General features: G+C 42.1%; 1 protein-coding gene across 12 annotated transcripts in view; it reads left to right on the top strand.

Annotated features, from left to right (window-relative positions):
- Nucleotides 1-23110, top strand: part of APBB2 (amyloid beta precursor protein binding family B member 2) — a 323648-nt gene that overhangs the window by 108542 nt on the left and 191996 nt on the right. For all 12 annotated transcript variants that reach the window (XM_036332260.1, XM_036332188.1, XM_036332170.1 and 9 more), the window contains one exon: nucleotides 20620-20732. In XM_036332260.1, coding sequence (XP_036188153.1) covers nucleotides 20687-20732 — 46 coding nt within the window. In that variant the 5' untranslated portion in view covers nucleotides 20620-20686. The remainder of the gene's footprint in view (nucleotides 1-20619; nucleotides 20733-23110) is intronic.

The raw sequence follows: 23110 nt of genomic DNA, 5'->3' as shown, positions 1-23110 counted from the left end.
GATGGGGGGTTTTATTAAGCTCTATATCAGTGGTTCTCAACCTTCTGGCCCTTTAAATACAGTTCCTCATGTTGTGACCCAACCATAAAATTATTTTCGTTGCTACTTCATAACTGTAATGTTGCTACTGTTATGAACTGTAATGTAAATATCTGATATGCAGGATGGTCTTAGGCGACCCCTGTGAAAGGGTCATTCGACTGCCAAAGGGGTTGCGACCCACAGGTTGAGAACTGCTGCTCTATATAATGGTGAGAATTTTACAGTAGAAGACATTTCATAACTGGAGGGGAGTTTTACAAAGGTCACTTGGGGGCAGGCTGCAGTATAGCCTGAAGAAGAGGCAACTGGAGACAGGGCTGCCGTGCCAGGTTCTGCAGATTGTAGACTGCACAAGGGCATGTGTGAGTGGTGGTGGGGACCGATAATAGCCCAGCACGTTATTCACCAAGCTGTGTGCTCTTGGGGTTGGGCCTGCCTAGAGAGGGCCTGCACCTTTAAGAATTTTCGCAACAAGCTGCTCTGCTTGCTTTTAAATTGCTTATGAAATAATAGGAGAGATTAGATCAAGAAATAACTGTGTACCCTAAGGCTTGAGTCTGGAGGTGGATGTGATGGTCTGTTTCCTGACTATATGATGTTGGGCATGTTCCCCGTCCTCTCAAAGTCGATTTCCTCATCATTAAAGGAGAGTTAGTAGGATCTAGCAGGGCCCCGGACAGAGCAGGTAAGGGGCATTGGTGAGAAAAGGAGCTAGACAGGCAAGATGGACAGACCATAGTCCTGGGGCTGGAAGCCGCTGCTAGCAGGCTACCCTGAGAGTGTCCTGAGGACTTATTAAGAGTTTTACATGTTTTATCTTATTTAATCCTACATCCGTTCTGAGAGGTAGATGTCCTTGCCTCATTTTAAAGATTTTGAAACTTTGGCTCAGGTGGTTAATAACTTGTCTAATGTCACACAGCCAGGGAGGGCATAGTCAAGGCTTGAGCCCAGGTCTATGTGGCTCTCATGTTCTTAACAGCTGTGCTGAAGTGCTGTGCTATGAAGTATGTGCTCTATGTTGAACTCCCTTAAAACCCAACTTGAATCTCTCTGATGACATAATCTGATTTTATCTTTTATTGTTTTCCACTTGAATTGGGTCATAGTTTTCATATAATGTTGTGTTTAATTTACTAGACTGCGAGATCCTGAGGACTGGGATGTAGTCTTATTAATTTTTTTTTGGTCTTTCCTAACTCTCTGTTCCCTAAATTATGCATAGATAAGGTGATAAATCTCTAAAATTATTTTGTGTCCTAAAATTCAGTCATTTTTAATTATGTAAGTAAGGCTTCCATTGCAGTCAAAGTGAAGTAAAAGGAGTCACCTGCCCTGGCTCCATTGGCTGGAGCATCGTCCTGTACACTAAAAGGTGGCAGGCTTGATTCCCTTTCAGGGCACACACCTAGGCTGTGGGTTCTATCCTCAGTTGGAGCACATATGGGAGGCAACCGATCGATGTTCCTCTCTCTCTCTCTCATTAATAAAAACATATCTTTAGGTGGTGAGAATTAAAAAATGATAAAACAAAAGGAGTCACTGGATTTTAGTGTGATATCTGGATTGATTGCTAAAGTTTTAGGAAATCCCTAATTGCCATTTTATCAGATAAATAATTGGTGACTTGCTGTCAAAGACTGAAGCCAAGATCAAAGTGCACTTTTGCAAGCCCTCTTTGCAGGCTGTGAAGCCGGGCTTTGGGCTGCATCGTTTTGCCGGGTATAAAAGTCAAATGTCTTGAATGATCATTTTGAGTCCAGGAACCATGTTATAACTGTCACTCATGCTGATGAAGACCTCAGTTTGTAAATTCATGCGGAGCCCTTTTGCTGAAGGTCACTCTTGTTTGGTCCCTGCTGGGTGCAGATTGAGACATCGGATAAATGTGCTTTCCTCCTTTAGGGCAGATCATCAGGGCCCCGGGTTCATGTTGCCTAAGTTTGCATCCAGCTTCTCTCTGCTTCTGAACTCTGTGACCTTGGCGAGAAAGAGTCTGTCAGATGAGGATGGGTAAGAAAACAGGTTGTCGTGATTGGTTCATGTGCTGCTGGCTCATTGGGAATTTAGGGGGGAATCCACATCCTGACGGGAGCCACTTGTGCTTTAAGGGTGTGCAAACGTGTGAGCGCGGAGGACAGATTGGACGCTTCACTGTTACAGCCCATGTTTATCTCAGGACCAGTCTTTGCTGATGTCATAGCAGAGGTCATGTTCTCTTATAACGAGTGCATCTCCTTCGTGAACTCTATGGAGGCAGGTTTGGCTGTGCTTCATACTCTGTTTGCCTGAGGACAGTAGAACGTGATGGCTTTTAAGAAAATGGAAAATGCTATTCCAGATCGGCATTGGCTCTGGGCTTTGAGAAACTCAGGGTTTCTTTCATCTCCCAGAAGAACAGCCCAAGTGAGCTGTGAGAAAGGAAACCAGACCCAGGGATGTTTCCTAGCTTGTCTCTCTGCTGCTCCTGAGAAAGAGGAAGAGAAGGCCCTACATAGCTCCGGCAGCCTCAGTAGGTGGCGAGTTCAGGTATGCTTGAAATAGAGCGTGTGGGAGCTTCTGATTCCCATGGGCCACTGCTGGGCCTGCGGGAAACGCAAGAACAGCAGAATGGGCCTCAGAACAGTGCTCTACTGCAAAAACAAACGTGTGCCTGTCTGCCACAGAGTTTATATTCTCTCATAAACGTGAAGTCGCACAAAGACTCATGATGTTATGCCCTCTTGAGGTTTTATATCTTGGATTACTTGAAAAGCAAGCACGTCGGATAAAAATACTCCCCAGACCCAATCTTATTCTTGGAGTTTACACTTTCGCGTAGGGCAAACTTGGCTTGTGCATTCTTCACAGAAAAAAGCAGGAGCTCTCAATAAACATAGAATTAAAAAACCATTTCCAGGGTCCCCTCCCCCCACTATGTGACCCCTGCAAAAAGCTTCAGTCGGGCTGTAAGCTGGTAATCCCTTAACATATGGATACTTCGGTGGGGAAAATAAAATCGGGTTGTGCACCTTTCCTTTCACTTGTTAAACTAATTGTTGTTTTCCTGCATTTAAAAGCAGATGTTAAACTCTTCCTTTGATGTTCAACAGCAGACAGACTCCAGTTGTGTTGTAATATGTTTATTCAAACATATCTATTGTTTAAATAAAGATCAGCTTTGGCAAATTAGATTTTGATGGTTACATTTTGATCTGGAGCCACAGAACAGAATAGCAATTTATTCATTCATTCAATTCACATTCATGTGATTCCTGCTTGGCCCCTTTACGTAGATTGTTTTCAAATCTCACAAATACCACAAAAACCTTGCAAACTAGATAGTGCTATCTCTATTTTTATAGATAAGAAAAACAAGGCAGAGAGTGATCAGAAAACTTACGGTTACAGTGATTGCTATTAAGTGTCTGGGAAATACATAAGGGTGTTTTTTTTTTTTGGCTGAACCCAAAGCTGTCTTTTAAGAGGAGATAATCAATGGAACAAAGATTTTGAGGAGTTGGAATCAAGAAAAAAGAGGTTAACTTTGAACCTTTTGTTCATTCATTCACTCAGCAGATACCTAGTATTTACCGAGTGCTTATTTTGTGCCAGGCACTCTGCAAGGTACTGCAGAGTCAGTGGTGGGCAAGACACGGTCGAGTCCTCACCAGCTTCAAGGAGGAAACAATGATTGAAGAAGAGTGTTTGCTCCCCCCAAAGCTGCAGTGTCTTGGTTGGGAGAGATTTTTTTTTTTTAATTGATTTCAGAGGAAGGGAAAGAGAGAGAGAAACACTAATGATGAGATAGACCAGTGATGGCGAACCTTTTGAGCTCGGCGTGTCAGCATTTTGAAAAACCCTAACTTAACTCTGGTGCCGTGCCACATATAGAATTTTTTTGATATTTGCAACCACAGTAAAACAAAGACTTATATTTTTGATATTTATTTTATATATTTAAATGCCATTTAACAAAGAAAAATCAACCAAAAAAATGAGTTCGCGTGTCACCTCTGACACGCGTGTCATAGGTTCGCCATCACTGAGGTAGAGTCATTGATAGAAACATAAATGATGTGAGAGAATCATTGATTGGCTGCCTCCTGCACGCCCCCTACTGGGGATTGAGCCCACAACCCAGGCATGTGCCTTTGACCGGAATTGAACCAGGGATTCCTCAGTCCGCAGGCCGACTCTTTAGCCTCTTGAGCCAAACCAGCTACAGCTTGGTTGGGAGAGATTTAAAAAAAAAATTTTAAGATGTGGAAATTTTGACACCTTAACAAAAGTTTATTTTATTATTCTTTTACATCAGTATATATACTAAATTAATCAACAGAGGGGTGGCTTCACTAGAATACTTCGCAATTGTACCCCTTGCTCGGGCTCCTTAGAACAGGCAGGGATGGAGGTTGGAGTGATACTATATTGAGTTTTAAGTGAAGTGTTGCAAACACAGATTTGAAAAACCACCTGGCAAAGACTGTCTGTTTCAGCTTTGGATTCTGCATTTCATATAGGAGGCACAGTGCCTGGCATGTAGCAAGTGCCAATACCTCTGGTTGGTTGGCTCCGTGATGGGAAATCAAATCGGGGGAAGGAAGCTCATAGGGAGGGGATAAGTTGAGTAACGTCAAGGAGGAATGTGAGGTTGGCAATAAGAGCCCCCGATAAATAAGCAAGGGGAGCCATGACAGATTATAGACTTACTTCACATGTGCAAACTGTTTTAATAACCACGGTGGGGAGGAGCTGTGTTCAGAGGATCTGGACCTGCCATTGAGTTTGGGTGCTTGGGAGAGACGGCAGCCTGCCTTTGATCATCTGTCTAATTGGACTCTTCTGGCTTGCTGTTCACACATGAACCCTCTATGCCCTCTTTCCAACCACGGTGTTGATTTCATTTTTGAGATTTTTGGCTTTTAAGTATTTGGTAGGGTGACCAGACATGTTGGTTTGCTGGGACAATCCTGACTCTGCCTGTTTTCTGTTATTATATTTCGTAATGTTCCCTCTCAATATCATGTATCCTGGTTTGGAAGGTAAATTAAATGGCCACCCTGCTAAGAATTTGGTGGTGGTCTATATCTTTAAAGGAAACCTTTATAGCATCCAGACTACTTTGAGGAATTAACTTAATGTGGGTGTAGTACCAGTAAAATTACACAATACACTAGTGTCTGATTTCTTACAATAAGTAGAAAGAGAAAATGAGTGGTAGCTGAAAAGAATCAGATGCAGGGAGGAATAAGTTGATTTCAACAAAATGAACTTTAATTACAACTAATGGCTGGCATCGCCATATGAGAAAGGGCATTTAAAGGTTATCCTGATGATGGGTAGTGTTTAGGGGACCTGGCATGCTTCGAGGAAATCTTGGCATCATCAGTAGTTTAGATTTAGAGTTTCAGTGTTTCCACAGCAATGGTAATTGAATGCAGATGCATTTTCATTTGTTCTCTACGTAGAAAGTGAAAGAAATAATTCTTTAGAACGGAGGCTTTGTCAGAGATTTAAAGAAATGGCTGCATGGAAAGTTGTTACATTCAGATCCCCCCCACCCCCCAAATCTTCTGTTAAATCGTGTCTCTTGTTGAAATATTTTAATCAAATGAGGCATTCATATACGGACTTCAAGGGTATTAATGGAATCTATATTGGGATTTTTCTCTTATTAAATAGGGTTAAGTTGTTTTTTATAGTTCATTTATAATGATTTGAAGAAACAAGCTAGTATTTTGTCATACAAATGTATGTGAAAGCTTTAGGTATTCAGGTAATGCCTGACAGTATAAGAGTGGGTGGATTAAAATCATGCTCATGACCAGTCTTTTCCACATTAATATTTTATGAGATAGTGATGCATTTGCCTTCAGGTCCCATTGTTTCTTGTTCCCTGCAGTTTAATCTTTCATAGGAGGGTAGATTTCTAGAGTAGAGGGACTGTTTCTATACAATCCTATAAAATTTCATTTGTTTTGGAATTAAATTTGGACTTTGCAACTGGCTGTCTCTGGGTTAAGTTCTTTCTCTGAGGCTCAACTTTCTAGCCTATAAAATGGGGAAAACGATATCTATTGCTTAGAGTTAGTTAATATGTTTATTCATTCCAGAATTTGGAATAAATATTAAGCATGCTACAACACTAACAAAGTTTAGTGTTCTTCCAGGCTTAGGATTCACTGGCAGATACCGAGGATAGAGAGGCATGTGTTGTTATTGGAAGGGTGAAACTCAAAATAGTTAACCAGTTTCTAGCCAATCAGAATGGATTCTGACTGTAAACATTCTGGATGGTCATCATGGTTCTCACTGGATATCAGCCTGTAGTGTCAGTATCAGCAAATCTGTGTGTGACCTGGGATGGTGTGCAAGGAGACCCACTGTGCTTCCTAGTATAAATCAACGCTTCCTCCTCTGAGATGATTGGGAAGGGACACCCCCTTCATATGATGGAGTGAGCTAACCTTCTGCCTGGATTCCTGTCTCAAAGGTTCCCGTTTTCTTTGGGGACCTTGCTGATCATCGCTGCCAGCAGTGTGACAGCTCTTTGTGAACGGTGCTTTCCCATTTTCTATTCCATCCCTAATCTGGAAACAGGTCCTTAGTTCCTTATAGCAGATAGAAGTGGAGTTCATGACTTCTCACAAAACCTCGAGAGTCGCATAAAATTGGTTCCTAGATACGTTGGCCTAGACCAGCGGTTCTCAACCTGTGGGTCGCGACCCCTTTGGCGGTTGAACGACCCTTTCCTAGGGGTCGCCCAAGACCATCCTGCATATCAGATATTTACATTATGATTCATAACAGTAGCAACATTACAGTTATGAAGTAGCAACGAAAATAATTTTATGGTTGGGTCACAACATGAGGAACTGTATTTAAAGGGCCAGGAGGTTGAGAACCACTGGCCTAGACCCATTCTCACAGGGTCCTGTACAAGGCTGCCTCTCTGGCCTGACTCCTGACCCCCAACCCAGAAGTGACTGTCAGCCCATCTAGACATAGAGCCCAGGCATCAAAGAGACTGAGGCCCTGGAAGAAGGAGGATTCCCCTCTTCCTCTGCCAAGTCTTTCCTGGCTGGTTCTCATTCCTTATCTCAGGCTCTGCTCTTCCCAGGATAATTGACATTGGGCACTCCTGCTCTCACAGGGCAGGCCCTACCCTCTTCCACAGCGATGAAAAGCTTCCATTTAATCCTGGGAGGTTTCTTCCATATAATCCATGGCAGGGGTGTGTCTGGTGGAACCACATTGGGCATATACTGGTGTAGTTAAAAGTCTTTAAGTAACTGTGTTGTGATCACCTCAGACCTGTTAGTTTGTCTATCATTAAAAAGACAGGAGATAGCAAGTGTTGGCGAGGATGTGGAGCAAAGGGACCCTTGTGCATTGCTGGTGGGAATGTAAATTGGTGCACCCACTATGGAAAACAGTATGGAGGTTTCTAAAAAAATTAAAAATAGACCTACCATATGATCCAGCGATTCTACTGTGAGAACATATCCAAAGGAAATGAAACCATTACCTGGTAGAAGTATCTGTGCTCTCCTATTCATTCAAGCATTATTTTTACAACTGCCAATACATGGAAGCAACCAAAGTGTCCATCAACAGCTGAATGGATAAAGGAACTGCAGTCCATATACACAATGGAATATTACTCAGCAGCACTGATTGGTAGCCTCTACGATATAAGAGATGTAGACATAGTTATGTCACATAAAATTTCTTTTAATCACGTGTATAAAAGTCTTAATTATCTGACAGAAAATGGTCCCTCTTCCTCTCTAGCCTTTTTCCTTCAAGTCTAAACCTTCCGAGAGGCCTGTTCCAGTGTTTGTCCAGAGTTTCATGTGTCTTGTTTCTCCAGCAAGCTCAGCTCCCTGTTGCCAGCACCTGTGTCACATGCTTCATTTCTGTTCCACACCCACCACAGCCTTCTGTGTTTGTAGTAAGCGTTGAAGGATTGGCGGTTCATTTGACTTGCTCTCAGTTACTACTTTTTCAAAGGAGAGACGATATTTCACCATTTTATACTTTCCTTAAAACTTCATCGACTATCAGTTTACATTGTGTGATATTGGTGAAATCAGTGACATTTTAATTGTATCTTGTCATATTTGTTAAATTCAGATTAAGAAGGTGTTTGAGAGGTTATATAATCCAATGCAGATTCTTATAGTGAAATCTAAAAATCTGCTACTTCTGATGATTGGAAACAGACCCTTCACAGGACAAATGTGAAACCCCTCCGTATAAATTTCTGTCTGATCCCATTAGCCATTGCAGAGGGGGGAACAAAGAACAATTTCTATATACCTAAATGCTCACTCACAGTTTGGGTACAGTGAGTCCTTTTTGGAAATAGCTATCGAGGGTTCTACCATTTTGAAATTCATTAGCTGGCTATGAATGTGCCTCCTTTGTATTTGTGCATAAGAAGCCAACCTTACTTTTAAATTTCTTAAAAAGATAGTGTTGGAGCCCTGGCTGGGTTGCTCAGTTGGTTGGAGTATTGTCCTATACTGCAAAAGGTTAAGGTTAAGGTATATGCTGGTCCTGGCACATACCTAGGTTGTGGGTTTGATTCCTGATCGAGGGACATTCGGGGAGCAACCGATTGATGTTTTTCTCTCTCTCACAGATGCCTCCCCCCCTTACCTTTCTCTCTAGAAAATCAATAAAAACATAGCCTTGGGTGAGGATTTTAAAAAAGGTAGTCTTGGAAACAGCTTTTGAGGCTGATTTCTTGGAATCCCCCTCTGCTTGCTCCCTTTCTTTTTTTCAGAATTGTATGTTGTTCCCTACAGAGCTGTGGTGATTATATTGTGTATTTACTTGGATACACACACCTATTGCTGTGCATAATCACTGTCCATTGTGATCCCCAAATGAAAGAATGGTGCAGAATCTGGAATTGACTGAGATAAATTTATCTCAGCTTTTCAAAACACGGTGTGAGCACAGTATAGTTCACTCAGACAATGGTGGGATGGAACTCTTGTTTTAGCGGCCATTAGATATTTCATGGGAACTGACTGCACAGAATATATGATAAAGATGGCTTGGCAGTTGATAGAATTTGAAGTCGCATTTACATCACCAACTGAGATGAAATAAATTTTTGGCCAAAGTGATTAATAGCCTGAATTCTGTGACTGAAGGATTGATCTCTTGGCAGGTCTTTATGAAATAACGCCACAGGCAGGGACATTATACACATGCATCAGGCTGTGCATTTATTTTGTAAGCCTCTCCGCAGGGGGAGTATAGGCATGTGCTGTACAACTAACAAAAACTGTACTTGTACTTTGTCATGCCTTTAACTGTCGCTGTAGCTTGTCCTGAAAGACTTTCTCAGTTTCCAGAAACAATGGGCACCATAGAGAGAGGCTTTCTCTCTTTGCATCCACGTTTCTATTAATGCCATGACTGTTTTATGGGGCCCTTCTGGTCACATCAACAGTTTGTTCTAAGCTATCTATCTTAACTTCTAGCTTCGTCCGCAAAATTTGTGTGGTTAGCCTGAGACATGTGCAGATAAATTGCCTGGGGTTCAGCTTCCTCAGACTGGGAACTAAACATGCTGCAGTTGCTGAGCTGATGGATGCAGCTTTTCAGCAATATTGATGTCGCTACAGTCAGATATAAATCTTTGCGTGCCTTGGTGTGCATTTTCATATTCATGTGCAGTTCTTGACCACTGGTTTCCAAATGGCTTCATCTCTCAGAAAGCTCTGTTTTAAGTAGAAAGACAAAGAAAATTGTTCTTCCTCACCCACTCACAACAACACAAATCGTGAGTGTAGTCTTTTTGCCAGACGTAATAGTGGCAACTCCCAGTTCACACACTGATGACATTCCCATGGCTGGCTGTAAAGTCAGTGAGTGGTTTTGAACTTGGAATGTGTTTCCGAATGGGAGACACCAATTCAAAGAATAGTGGAGCCTATTGAAACTTCTTTAACCCATAACGATTCAATAGCATTGTTGTCTTTGGACCTTAAAGCCTGACCTTCCCCCATGTTTCCCTGTGGAAAGATGTTCTTGGTTCTGCTTTGGTATCTTAAGGAACATAAACATTTTATTCTTAACATCTGTAGACAGCCACCTATCTCTACCTGTGCATCCTGGGGCACCACATCAGGCAGCATTCTTAGAAGCAGTGGAGACTGGCTGAATGACTTAAGCAGATAAATAACTTCTGAGAAAATACTGGGTAGTTTCTTGAACTGCTAAAAGTTGGAAAGGGCAGGAGCAAATAGAGACTAAACAGTCAGGTTCATAGCCAAGGTCATCTGATATGATGAGTTCTCTGCTGGGTGGACCTAATCATTGAACACTGGGCCATGCTGGTCTGCATTGACCACGCTGTTAGCTACCAGACACTTGCCACCAACTCTGTCACCTTAGCCTTTACTGCCTCTGCGCATGGGGTGTTGTTACCATTGCTCTCAGCCTTGATATTTCCCTTCTGCCACTGCCCCTTTGTGTCTCCAGCTCTAGATGTAGGTTTGGCCAAGGCTAAGTCATGTGCCCATGCCTTAGCTGCAGGGAGTTCTGGGAAGGTGAGTATCCAGCCATATTGCCTCTGTGTCTACAAGTGTGGCTTTCGTCAGTACTCATGTGATGAGGGATTCCCCAGATATAAGGGGGTTCAGATACTGTGTTCTCCACCCTACCCCCCTCTATATGGACACATCTTCACTATAAGACGCTACAGTGGGGCTCTGGTAGAAGGGGAGTGGCCAGCATGTTTATTCATCTGAAGCTGCAGTTAATGGAATCAGTGGTAACGACGATGGCTCACTTTTTCTGTGCACTGGTGGTGTTCAGGGACCTCTTCACCATGTGTTACTAAAGCCAGGGGGGTGACTTGATGATTTAGGCATATTTGACCTCTCACAGTATGTTCCTTACTGCTTCAATTTGTTTTCACTGTATTTTTCACAGCTGAGTTATGCGTGTACTATGGCTTTATTTTCTTTCTTGTACAGCATATTAAAAAAATTCTTTTTTAAACTCAGATTCTGCTTGCATACTACTTATTCATCCCCAAATTCTCAGATAAGGTCAAATAGCATGGCTTGTCTCTCAGGTCTTGTGTCTGTGTGACATTTTCTCTGGAGCCCTCCGCTTGCTGCTCCATTCTGGACTGTTTGCTCTTGAGGCCTCAGGCACAGCTGTTGGCCAGGAATTTTCCTTTCCTCTCACCTTGGGGCTTCCTGGTTGACCTGTTTATGCTGCTTGGCATCTCTCTCAGTTTCTTCTCTCTTTGGGGGAAGCACATTGCCCAGTTGCTTCTAGAGAAAGAGTAATTTTCTTGAGTCTGGCATGTGCGAAAATATCATTTAGTTTCTCCACACATATGATTGATATAAAATTAAAGTTGGAAATTGTTTTCCCTGAGAGTTTTGGAGGCCTTGTTTCATTTTCTTCTGCTTCTAATTTTGTTACTGAATTGTTGGATGCTTTTCTGATTCTGGTTACTTTATGTGTGACGTGGGGGGAGGGAGCTTATTTAGTTTTTTGTGTTTTTTTAAATGTTCTGAGGTTTCATCTTAATGTTCCTGAACTTGGCACTTTCCTAAGGTTCTGTGCCCCATATTGGCTTGCTTCTTCCTGACAGTTCTGTCTGTAGGCATTTAAGTTTTTCCTGTCCCTGCTTTGAAGACTCACTCATCTTTGGCCCATCTGCTTTCCATTTTCAATCCCTCCTCTCTCCCCTTCTCCCCTCCCCACCCCCCCCGCCCCCATTAATTTTCTCCTCTTTCATTGTCTTGCTTCTTGTGAGTTTATCTCTGCCTCTTGCTTACTGTCATTTAGTGGAGGGAATGGAGTTAAGCACATGATTATAATCTACCACATCCACCTGAAAATCCCTATTAATGAACTTATGAGATTTGGTCTTTCAATTTGGATACGTGGTTGTCTGGTGCATTAAAGAAGAGTTAATTAGGTTTCTCTAGGATGGATTCCATTTACTCTCCTTTTTAGTTCCCTTCAGAGATTGTTACTCTCACTGACAAAATGAGCTAGGTGTTCCCCGCTCTTGATTTGAGTGTGTAATAGGAAAAAACGCCAGTTATGTCTAAGGTATAAAGTCCAAGTCTGATCTCAAACCCGTTCACCAGAATAACATGCAGTTTCCTATAATATAAAGAACTGACTTTTATTGCCTGGAGTGTTCTAGGACCATAATCCCAGCTGGGTCCGTCTTTCTTAGAGTTCCTACTAGTTTGACTTGAGTTGTGTTCAAGCTGGAAAAACATTCTTTTCTGAGAACCATTCTCCCCAGTGGTCCCGGTTGTATTCTGCGGGACGCTGAGTTTCCATGAGGCATCTCTAGATTCTATAGGAGAAAGCTGGACCATGACATCCTTCTCTGTTCCTAGGATAAAATCACTCAAGAGTAACTCCTGTAAAATACAGAAGGTTTTGTAATGTGCCAAAGGCTTACGTTATTGAACATGTAAACACCACAGCAGAATCAAAACCAAATATGATCTTTCAACTTTTTCCTTAAATTTTATTAGCACCCCAATTTTAACAGTAGTGACTGATTTTTATTTATTTTTTTTCAATTTTTAATATATTATTTAGGTCTTTCAAGAATTACTGTAAATTACTGTAGGCCTTATTCAACCATTGTAAAGCAAAGGGAAGCCAATTCAAATTTTAAAGGCTTTGTGTCCTGCAGTGTTTGAATGAGTGTAGGTAGGGGAATCTGATCTGATTCCCAATCTAGAGTTTACAGAAACTTAAAAAAATAATGATATTTATCTTCACATGATAGAATTACTATTTCTTCTGTTTTAGACACCTCATGTTCTTTGTTGGTTAATCAAGATTGAGAGTATATAGAGGTTCTGAGAGGAAACATTTCTATTTGAAGGTTCCTGTTTTCCTCGCGATAGTAGGAGTGCCAGGCATCTGTCTTCCTGCTAACACTTGCTAGAGGTGTTGCTGCCTCTGGGCAACAAGGAGGAAGTACTTCTGTCCTTCACACCAGAAATAGTTACTCTTTCTCATTGGCATAACTCAAAAGATCATCTTTTTAATGAGATGGGTGCATCCTTTATGGTTTTCACAGATTTAACTATCAGATTATGTATTGCAGAGCTCAGAGAAAAACAGCTCTAGTAAGGTAGTTAACGGGAATTTTATTGAAAGCTAGAACAGCAGCAACAACTTTGTTCTTTTTCTCTCTGCCAATCTTTTGACCTCTTCTTCCTTTTATTTTCATGTATTACTTTTGATGATTCTTGAAGGGATTCATGTGTCTTGTTTTAACATATTTAACATGTACACATTTCTCACTGTACTTTAACTTCAAAAAATCACCACCAGGGATGAAAAATTATTTGCCGGGAGAATTGGATGTGTCAGGATTTAGGTAAATCGTACATAGTCTAACATGCATTAGGCAACTCTGCAGGGTATTGTGTATTAATGTGTTGGCTGTTGGAAGGAGAAAAATTTATTCTTGGTTGATTTTGGAAAGTCCTTCCTGTGTTTTTGAGAAGTGGAGCAAGGGAAAATAAAGAGAAGACGTAATTTAAGGAAAATAAGGTAATGTATATTAAAGTGCCTTGTAAATAGCAAAAGATGTTCGTTGCTGTTATTGCAAGGCTTTAGCTTAAATGAGAAAAAAATCCACAAAGATTCAATAAAGAAAACTGGGAAAGAGAGAAAAGAAATAACTTGGATTAAAAAAAGTTAAGGAAGAAACAAAATAGAAATGTCATAATGGGGGAGTTGTACAGTTTAGTGTTGTGTTTTCTTTTTAATCTGAAAAAACATGAGTATTTGTACTTACTATTTAAATTGTTACATTGAAAACATTTTATTTATTAATCAGAAGAAAAGTTTTGTCAAAAATAACTTTGGGGGGGGGGGGATGGCGGTTAGCATAAGACGTGGTGAGGATTGGATAGAAACCACTAGAATAAAGATCTGTGTGTCATAGGGGGTTATGGACTGTGTTTCCACTTAATTAGGTTTAATTTACATTCGTTGATGTCATCTGTGCCTTTCATTTTGTTCTCATTCAGACCTTTGCAAGGTATGATGAACCCATTTTACAGATGAGGCATGGAAGGCTAATTGACATGCCCACAGCCATTTACTTACCCAGTGACAAAGCCCTCCCTTTTTTAGGTTTTGGTTTTATTTCTACAAATGCTTCACGTCAGAGCAATTGATCTGTTGTGTTCCTGGATAGTCAGCTTATTGGGTTTCTCTACAACAGCGGTTCTCAACCTGTGGGTCGTGACCCCTTTGGGGGTCAAACGACCCTTTCACAGGGGTCGCTTAAGACCATCGGAAAACACATATATAATTACATATTGTTTTTGTGATTAATCACTATGCTTTAATTATGTTCAATTTGTAACAATGAAAATACATCCTGCATATCAGATATTTACATTATGATTCATAACAGTAGCAAAATTACAGTTATGAAGTAGCAACGAAAATAACTTTATGGCTGGGGGTCAACACAACATGAGGAACTGTATTAAAGGGTCACGGTATCGGGAAGGTTGAGAACCACTGCTCTACAAGAAGTGCTTGTTAAATAACAGTGGTCATTTAACCAGTAACACCTCCGGGCCTTGTTTTAGGCTTGGCTGTGCTTGTGCAAATGACTTCAGATGAGTCCTACTTAAGGATTAGTATTTGAATTCTCCAAGAACCAAGGAATAAACAAAAAAGACATTTCAACTGCCCAAGTATGGGTTCAGAGTCTGAGCACTGTGCCCTTCAGATCTTATCTGAAGCTGGTATTTTATATTTAGTTCTCTTATACTTTTTTATTTTATTTGGTTTCCATAGCTGTCTTGAAGAAGGGAAAGTTGGTACTCTGACAGCAATGAGACTTGACCTCAACTTCAGGGCAAAGGAGAGGGGATTACCAAACTATTAAAGCTGACAAAATATCTCCCAAACATAGCAGTCAGAGGCCTTTGAGTAAAGGAGCAAACAGCCCCCTGTGCTTTGGAAGGTGGTGTTGCCTTTACAGGAGGTTTAGTTGGTTACCAGGAGCATCCACATAAAGTCAATCTTATGCCCTGTCCCGCTCTTGTATTGATTTATCTCCAACTCATATCCTGACTCTACTTGTCTTTAGACCTGGATCTGTAACTTGGATTCACCTTTGACTCTCCAAAGAGTACTTACATCTGTGCTTTCCTTGGTGTTTGAACTTAGGCAGTTTCTTCCTTTTGACTCTCAGAGTGCTCTGTCATTTTGATAGGAACTCCCCACCCAGCTCTCCTCCTGGTGGTGGAAACTCAACTTCTGCCCAGTATGCACGGGGCCAGCTCCTTTTCCTTGGAGTTAGTGTTCTCATGTTCCAAGGGAGCAAGATCATTGACAGTCATATTGATGATCCCATGTCACCAAACAAAGGTTAATTATATTCTAGATTCTCTGAGAAGGCATTACCTTTTAGAAAAAAAAATGAATTCGGTATGGTTGAAAGTAAACCCACTTTTTCAGATAACTTAGATGAGTAGTCCTCCAACTATTGTGAAAATCTTGATTATTCTCAATATCTTATTCCTTGAGCTTTCCAAGTAGCAAGATTATATAGTATAATAACTGAAGAGTGATTCAGAGAATTGTAAATGTTATGGAATATATTATTTTTGAAGAACATTACCAACTTTTTTAGTAGCTTGCACAGCTTTCATATAAAAATGTTGCATTAGCCCTAACTGGTTTGGCTCAGTGGATAGAGCGTCAGCCTGCAGACTGAAGGGTCCTGGGTTTGATTCCAGTCAGGGGCACATGCCTGGGTTGTGGCCTCGATCCCCAGCGGGTGGCGTGCAGGAGTCAGCCGGTCAATGATTCTCTCTCATCATTGATGTTTCTATCTCTCTCTTCCTCTCACTTTCTCTCTGAAATCAATAAAAATATATTTCAAAAAATGTCAATGTTTTAAGAAAATGTTGCATTAAATAAAGTCATTTTTTTAACATTTTGTTTACAAATTTATTTTTTAGGTCAATAATAGCAAATACTTAAGTAGAGACATTATGATGTCATAAAACACTTGGAAAGGGAGATAGTAGTGCAAGTGGTTATTGACATGAAATGTTTACTTGAGAAAATTCTTGGCATTTTTGCCCCACATCAGCATAATGAGAGTGTGTAGGAGAGGCCCAGCATCAATGTATCTGTTGCAGATTAATGTCCTTGTAGAGCATGTGTTAGTGACTATATTATAACTAAAAAGTTGCACACTAAACAGCGTGTGGGTTGGCATAAACATTCCTTTCATCCCCTCGATGGCTTGCATTCAAGTGAGTAGTGTATGGTTCATCTTGGTCTCAAGGATAGATAGAAGGATGGCTGTCTCAAAGAGTTGTTTCCTTCTCAAGATCTTGCTGATCAGATGGGCAGAAACACTGGTTGTTTTCAGGACCGAGTTATTTTTTAACAGTTCAGAAAAAATGTCACTCAGTACATACAACAACAACAACAATAGTCCACTGTTCCTTTTGAAATTTTTATTATTAAAGTTATTTTCAGACAATACCATCGTGTGCTGCTGTGTGATGTGTAAAGTGTATTCAGTGTGATCCGTGATTCCTCAAAGCTTTTGTGTTAAAGAAGAAGTGAAATGATGAATAATATAAATATATATTAGTACCAAACCATAGACCTGTGAATTTTCAGAATTTTCAAAGACGCGAGTCTTGATTATCTTATTACTATCTGTTGCCCCAGTGGGTTGAACCTGAGCAGGTTGCTGTATTGAAGCAGCATCTGGGAGGAGAGGCACCCTGCTGTGAGAGTAATGATGTCCTGTCCTTCACGCAGAAGGATGAGGAGGAGGCAGACAGATGTAAAGTGGGCAATTTCCATCTCTTTGTTTGCTCCAAATGTTCCCACCTACCTGTTTTCTCGTTTAAGAGGCATTTTGTTTTTCATAATTTCGTTATTTCTGAATCCTCTTACTTAACACACAATATTTATTTATGAGATCATAAAGATTTTCTTCTGTGCAGAGAGAGGAAAGGAAATATAGTTGACTGTGATTTGCAGCTTGGCTTTGAGTCAGTGAGGGTGGGAAAGGAAGGAATAGAAAGACTATTCCTGTTCTCATTATTTAATTGGTCTCTTTCTTAGTTGTGTGAACTCTTCACTTATGCATTGGATTACTGATTAACCCCATATATATTGACTGCTGGTTACACATCCTTGCCCTGAGGATACAAGGCATCAGATGGCTTTGGAACCTTCTCCGGGCAGAATTCAGTGATGATAAGGTGCATATCTAGTATTCTAAAATGCTGCCATCTTCCAAAGGTGGCCTGGAAATGTTCATGTGAACAGGATAGACAAACTGGAGCAGCCTCAGAATTTTGGAGGTCGCAAAGGCTGTGCAGGGAACATAGAATCTACTTTCCAGGTGTTTTCAATTTCATTAGATTTTGTGATGAACCTTGCTGCTTTGCACATTATTGGAGTGCTTTCCAATACCTCCACCCACTTCTGTACTTGCCGAGACTGGAGGTTGAAGAGTGGGCAGGAGACTGAAGTGAGAAGACATTGCTGCAGCCTTAAGAGGCATTACACTAGGAAATCTCAGAGGCAGGTGCCTCTGCCAACTCCATTCTCCCCTTCTTGCCTTTATATTCAAACTAGAGGCCCAGTGCACGAAATTCATGCATGGGTAGGGTCCCTAGCAGCTGCTGGCTGCTGGCTGCCGGCCAGGGCTCCCTGACCCTGGCTGCCTGCTGCTGCTGCCTGCCAGGGTGGGGCCGGCCAGGAGGGGCCGAAGGCAGTTGGCCAGCCATCCCCGCCCCCTGGTCAAACTCCCAGTCAAGGGGACAATTTTCATATTAGGCTTTTATTATACAGGATGTCTGATTTTATTTTCATTAGGTTAGTCATGCTAGGAGGGATCTTTGAATTGAAGCATCTTAAGAAGCCTTATAAGATGCTGGGTAGTGGTTTCACTTAATGAAACTATATGCAAACCTGTGGAAAGATTGTCACCCAAAACCTAAGATCATTTTAAGAAGAGCGTTCTTCTGAATCTTTTGATACTATTAAGTTCTACTGTGGGTGTGCTTATTTCACGAATACCGCTTCCTACCTTGATACGTACTAGCGAATATAGTATTTATTTTCATTAAAATGGGGTTGAACTACTTTAATTTTGCCAGAAACCAAGATTTTCAAGATCTGTGTCTCCAAACCATTTGGGTCAGCTCATTTCAGCAAAGTCTTGCCAGCTATTTTATTGACAATATTGATGTCATTTGGTATATTGATTCCAACATCCCAGTGCTGTTGCCTACACACTTACTATAACCACATTTGTCTTTATTCCGCTAACTCGAATATTCTTCTAACATCAGAAGGTTGTGGATTCCACTTCCTCATCAGGGCCAGTCCTTCCCACCTCCTTTGGGATCTTATTCCATCCTTACCTCCTTCCTCTTGTACTCTCAACCTTTCTTTCCCTACCGATTCCTTCAGCTTCTCAATGTGGACTTCCATCAGCACGCGTTCCTTCCAGCAACCATCCGTTCTCCTTCTACTCTTCTGCTGGCTCTGTTATCTCTGCCTCCACCCTTCCACTGAAACCTCCTTCAGTCATGGTGGCCAGTGACTGCTTGACTGTCAAGTCCAAAGGTATATTTTTCATCTCTCCTCTCTATTCATCTCTTGCATTCCATGGTACTTCTCTGCCTTTCTTCCTTGGTCTAGTTCACAAGATCTTCCTCTGCCCATTCTGTCATTGTTCACGTTCTCTAGGGTTCTGCTTTTAGCTCTGACCCTCTAATCCAGTGGTCGGCAAACTGTGGCTCACGAGCCACATGCGGCTCTTTGGCCCCTTGAGTGTGGCTCTTCCACAAAATACCGACTTCTGCGCAAGGACCATGAAATTTCAATTGCACTGTACATGCGCACCGGCACGTGGTATTTTGTGGAAGAGCCACACTCAAGGGGCCAAAGAGCCGCATGTGGCTCGCGAGCCGCAGTTTGCCTACCACTGCTCTAATCTTCTCCTTCTATCCAAGTTCCTTCAGTGGTATCACCCACTAACACATTTCTGTGTAATGATCACTTATACACCTTTATGTTTTGCTTAGGTTTCTTCTCCAAGCTTCATACTCAAGGATATCTGGGCATCCCTACCTGATCTTGTACACCTCACTTTCTAATGCCCCAAACTAAACCCCTTGCCTTCCTTATTAAACTTGCTCATTCTCCTGCATTCTCTACCTCAGTTGTCACTTCTGTCCACCCACATGTAGTCATTTTTCCAAGTTGTCTTGCTTTTGGCATCTGGGTGTTTCCCTAGTCCTAATTCTTCCTCTCCTGTTCCCTTTCCTACTTACTTCCACTACCCTAATCCCCACCCTCCCTCTCCTATCTAACAATTAAGCTGGCCCACTTGGTCTCCCTGCCTCCACTCTGCCCCCTTTGGATCCATCCAGAGCCAGTAAGGCATCTCAAACCCAGAGCTCACCCATCAGTGGGTGTCTGAAACCAGGGTAAAGTCAGAGTTCCTGGATATGTGAATAAGGTTATGATCTGGCTCCAGGCTTCTTTCTTGGCCTCACCCCCACACCGAATTACACCATGCAATTTCTTACCTCTGGTTTTCCCTTGTCTTGTGCCCCGTTACCAGCTTGGCTAAGTCCTACCCAGCCTGAGGACATGCCAGGCATCCCTTTTTGTTGGGAGCCTTCCCTGACCTCTCCATTTCTGGGCTGGGTGCCCCTGCTTGGCGTGAATCTCAGTCATTGCCCTCATCCCACTGTCCCACCGGGTGCGTTGTGTGTGTCTCTGGGCCCCACTAGACTTCACTTTCCTTAATGACAGAGCCTGTGTCTTACTCCTCTTTGTAGCTGCAGTGTCTAGCACAGTGCTTAGCGTATAGTAGGGATTCAACATGTGGTTTTTAAAAGAAAAATTAATAATGAGAGTAATTTAGTTTCATGCTTACAAAAGTGGGCAGAAGTAACCTATGCATGAAGGGAGCTTCTGGGGTGCCGATACTGTTCTGGGTTTGACCCGGTGTGTTCAGTTTAGGAAAATCCATTGTGGCGTCCACTTGTGCTATGTGTACTTTTCTGTATCAATGTTAGATTTCAATAAAAAGTTTTTCTAAGAATCGGTTTGATGGCTTATCTACCCAGTACAGATAATTTCCTTTTTTCCTTTCAAGCTCTTAGAGTTTCCACAGGATATTAGTTCAGATGTCACAGCAAAGAGCCGGGCTACTGCTGTTCCTTTTCGTTAAGGAAGAGTGAGATGAAAAGGCATGGGAGACACGTGTGGGATTGCCTGATCTTCCAGAGAGGGCAGGTGGGCCAGCCCTGCTGGTAGACGTGCAGTGGCCCGCACTCCTGTCACACTTATTGCAGGGGCCACATGCTAATCGTCAGCGAGCTCTGTGCCTGCCTGCAGGGACAGGGAGTCCGCCTCGGATGTGACCATGAATAATTCATAAATGTAGTTATCTGGAAATTTGTGGTCATCATTAGCATTTTAATGAAAAAAATGCAGTCATTATTCTCAATCTCTGTTTTGTTTCTACTTTTTTCTCCTCCCCCACCACAGCCAACCCTCTGAGTCTTCCCGAGCAGTGGAGACTCCCGAGGCCCCTGCAATGTGCTGACTGGTCGCTATGGGCAGACGGTACCCGGAGGCTCACTGTCATCCAGGCAGCTCATGTATGTATGGTATTGCACTCTCTCTCTCTCTCTTTCTCCCTCGCTCTCTCCCTTTAATTTCCTTTGTAGAATATGACAGGGTGCGGAACTGGTGAAGGTTTTCATGTTTAACTGACAGTATTTAGGAATGCAAGAGAGTGAATTGCTCTAGGGTAAATGTTTAATATTGAATGATGAGAAATTAGAATTTTTTATAATTTATTGGCCCTATAATACCAGGAGTGTATATCAGCAATCTTCCTTTCAGTGCATCTAGTCATATAGAGGTTTTTTGGGTTTTTTTGGTGTTTTTTTTAGCTTTCCTTTTTCATCACAATATAAAATATTTGGACCAATAGCAATGCCATAAATTAAAAACATGTCCCAGTGACTCTTTGAATTCTTTGAAATAAAAAAACTCATGGACTCAGAAGAGAGGTCCTCTGGGGATGTCATTGTTGAACACGTGTCAGGGAGAGAGGCACCAACTCTTATTTCTTACCATTCTCCAAAGAGGAAATTCCTGACTCCCTCCGTGATGACTTTCAGTGTCTCACACACTAAGGTTTTTCTGATCATCGTCTTTGGGGAATGGCTACAATGGCAGCTTTTTCCTGTTTGTCACGACCCCTGATTCACTTCGGAGAAAAATGATTATTGCCCATGTAATGTTTCTTCTTACTTCTATAAAGGAGAATTTGCCTCAAACATATTTTTTGTTCCCTTTAGTCTTTCAGCCAGTTGTTTAGATATTTCTTTGTTTTTGTTGCTTCCTTTTGAATTACTGGAATTTTAGCTTCAAATCAGGGGTGTGTTTGGGTGTGTAATTCCCCAGAGTGCCTTTGCTCCCATGTCCTGTGCATTGTTATGCTTGTTCATATCCACCTTTAGGTCCCTTTTCCTTGTACAGTTCACTTTTTTTCTTCATAGGAAAGTTAGAACCCCCTTCCAGGCCATACCCAGACAACTGCTTCTAACATCACCCTAACAGCCAGATCATTGGGAGCAGCAGTGGAGGGAGAACTGACAACAGAGTGAGGATTCAGACCAAGCACCAGGGTCAAAGCCGCAGGAGTGGGATAGACAGCTTTTTACATGTACCTTAGCATCCTCCAAGGCCATTACTGAATTACTGTAAAATGAACAGTTTTCATAGTGATCATCATCACAAAAAGTCCTGTATACTGTAGTCCGGAGGTTGGCCAACGATGGCTCATGGCCAAATTCAGCCAGGCCCATTTTTTTGTAGGAGCTAACAATGGCTTCTGTGGTTTTAAATGGTTACATTTCATATCTATCTATCTATCTATCTATCTATCTATCTATCTATCTATCTATCTATCTAGATAGATAGATATCTATATATATATATAGATATATAATCCTAAGTGACCGTTATGACAGAATGACAGGAATGACCAGTCGCTATGACGCACACTGACCACCAGGGGGCAGATGCTCAATGTAGGAGCTGCCCCCTGGTGGTCAGTGTGCTCCCACAGCTGGAGCGCCACTCAGCCAGAAGCCGGGCTCGCCAGCTGGAGCCTTTCCCGCCTCCATGGCAGCATACTGGGCAGTGGTGGCTGGTGCAGCAGGGCTGGGATAAACAACAGTGGAGCTGCGCCCTGCCCAGGTGGGGTTCCTCCCCGGCCACCTGCTGCTTCAGCACTGCTACATCCCTCGGGCTGAAACCTGGCAGCCCAGCATCCCTCGAGGAGTCCCAGATTACGAGAGGGCACAGGCCAGGCTGAGGGACCCACCCATGCACGAATCTGTGCACCAGGCCTCTAGTGGTTATATAAATCCCTAATACTAGTAATCTCTATCTTGCTTCTTGCCCCTGAGAACCTAATGTATCTATAATCTGTCCTGTTAAGAAAAATGTCTCCTATCCCTGATGTAGAAGAAAGTTGGAAACCAGGTGCTATGATTGAACCCTACGAAAGTGTTATTATTCAACCTACTAAAATGTTTATTTCATATGGTTGGATCTAATATACTCATATATCAAGGAAATTCTTCTTTCAAATGGTTAAAATTCCAGCGATTGTTCTCTGGGGAAGGTAAATTCACTTGGAAATTCACAAATGTAAACGTGCTCCTTTTTCACCGTCCTGGGGAGGGATTCCCTGGCCCCACCATCCCACCTCCTGGGAGGTTTCCAGGGGGCTCCGAGCCACAAAGGCTTTGCTGTCAGGTAGCTGAAAGGAAGCTCTTCTTTTTCACATATTATTATTTACCCAGAGTTCTCTAGGAGAAAACTGTCTTATCTTACCTTCCTGGGTGCAAGGACTTGCTGGCATCCTCAGAGGCCTCTGCTGGGCGGGTCACCTGTGCTTTCTGCTGGTGGGAAGGAGGGTGAGTGGCCGCCTTTTCCATGGGGCACACGTTGGCCCCTT

Source organism: Myotis myotis, unplaced genomic scaffold (genome assembly GCF_014108235.1).
Source record: "Myotis myotis isolate mMyoMyo1 unplaced genomic scaffold, mMyoMyo1.p scaffold_m19_p_1, whole genome shotgun sequence".
NCBI classification, from domain to species: Eukaryota; Metazoa; Chordata; class Mammalia; order Chiroptera; family Vespertilionidae; genus Myotis; species Myotis myotis.
This window is presented reverse-complemented; position numbering and strand designations above follow the sequence as displayed.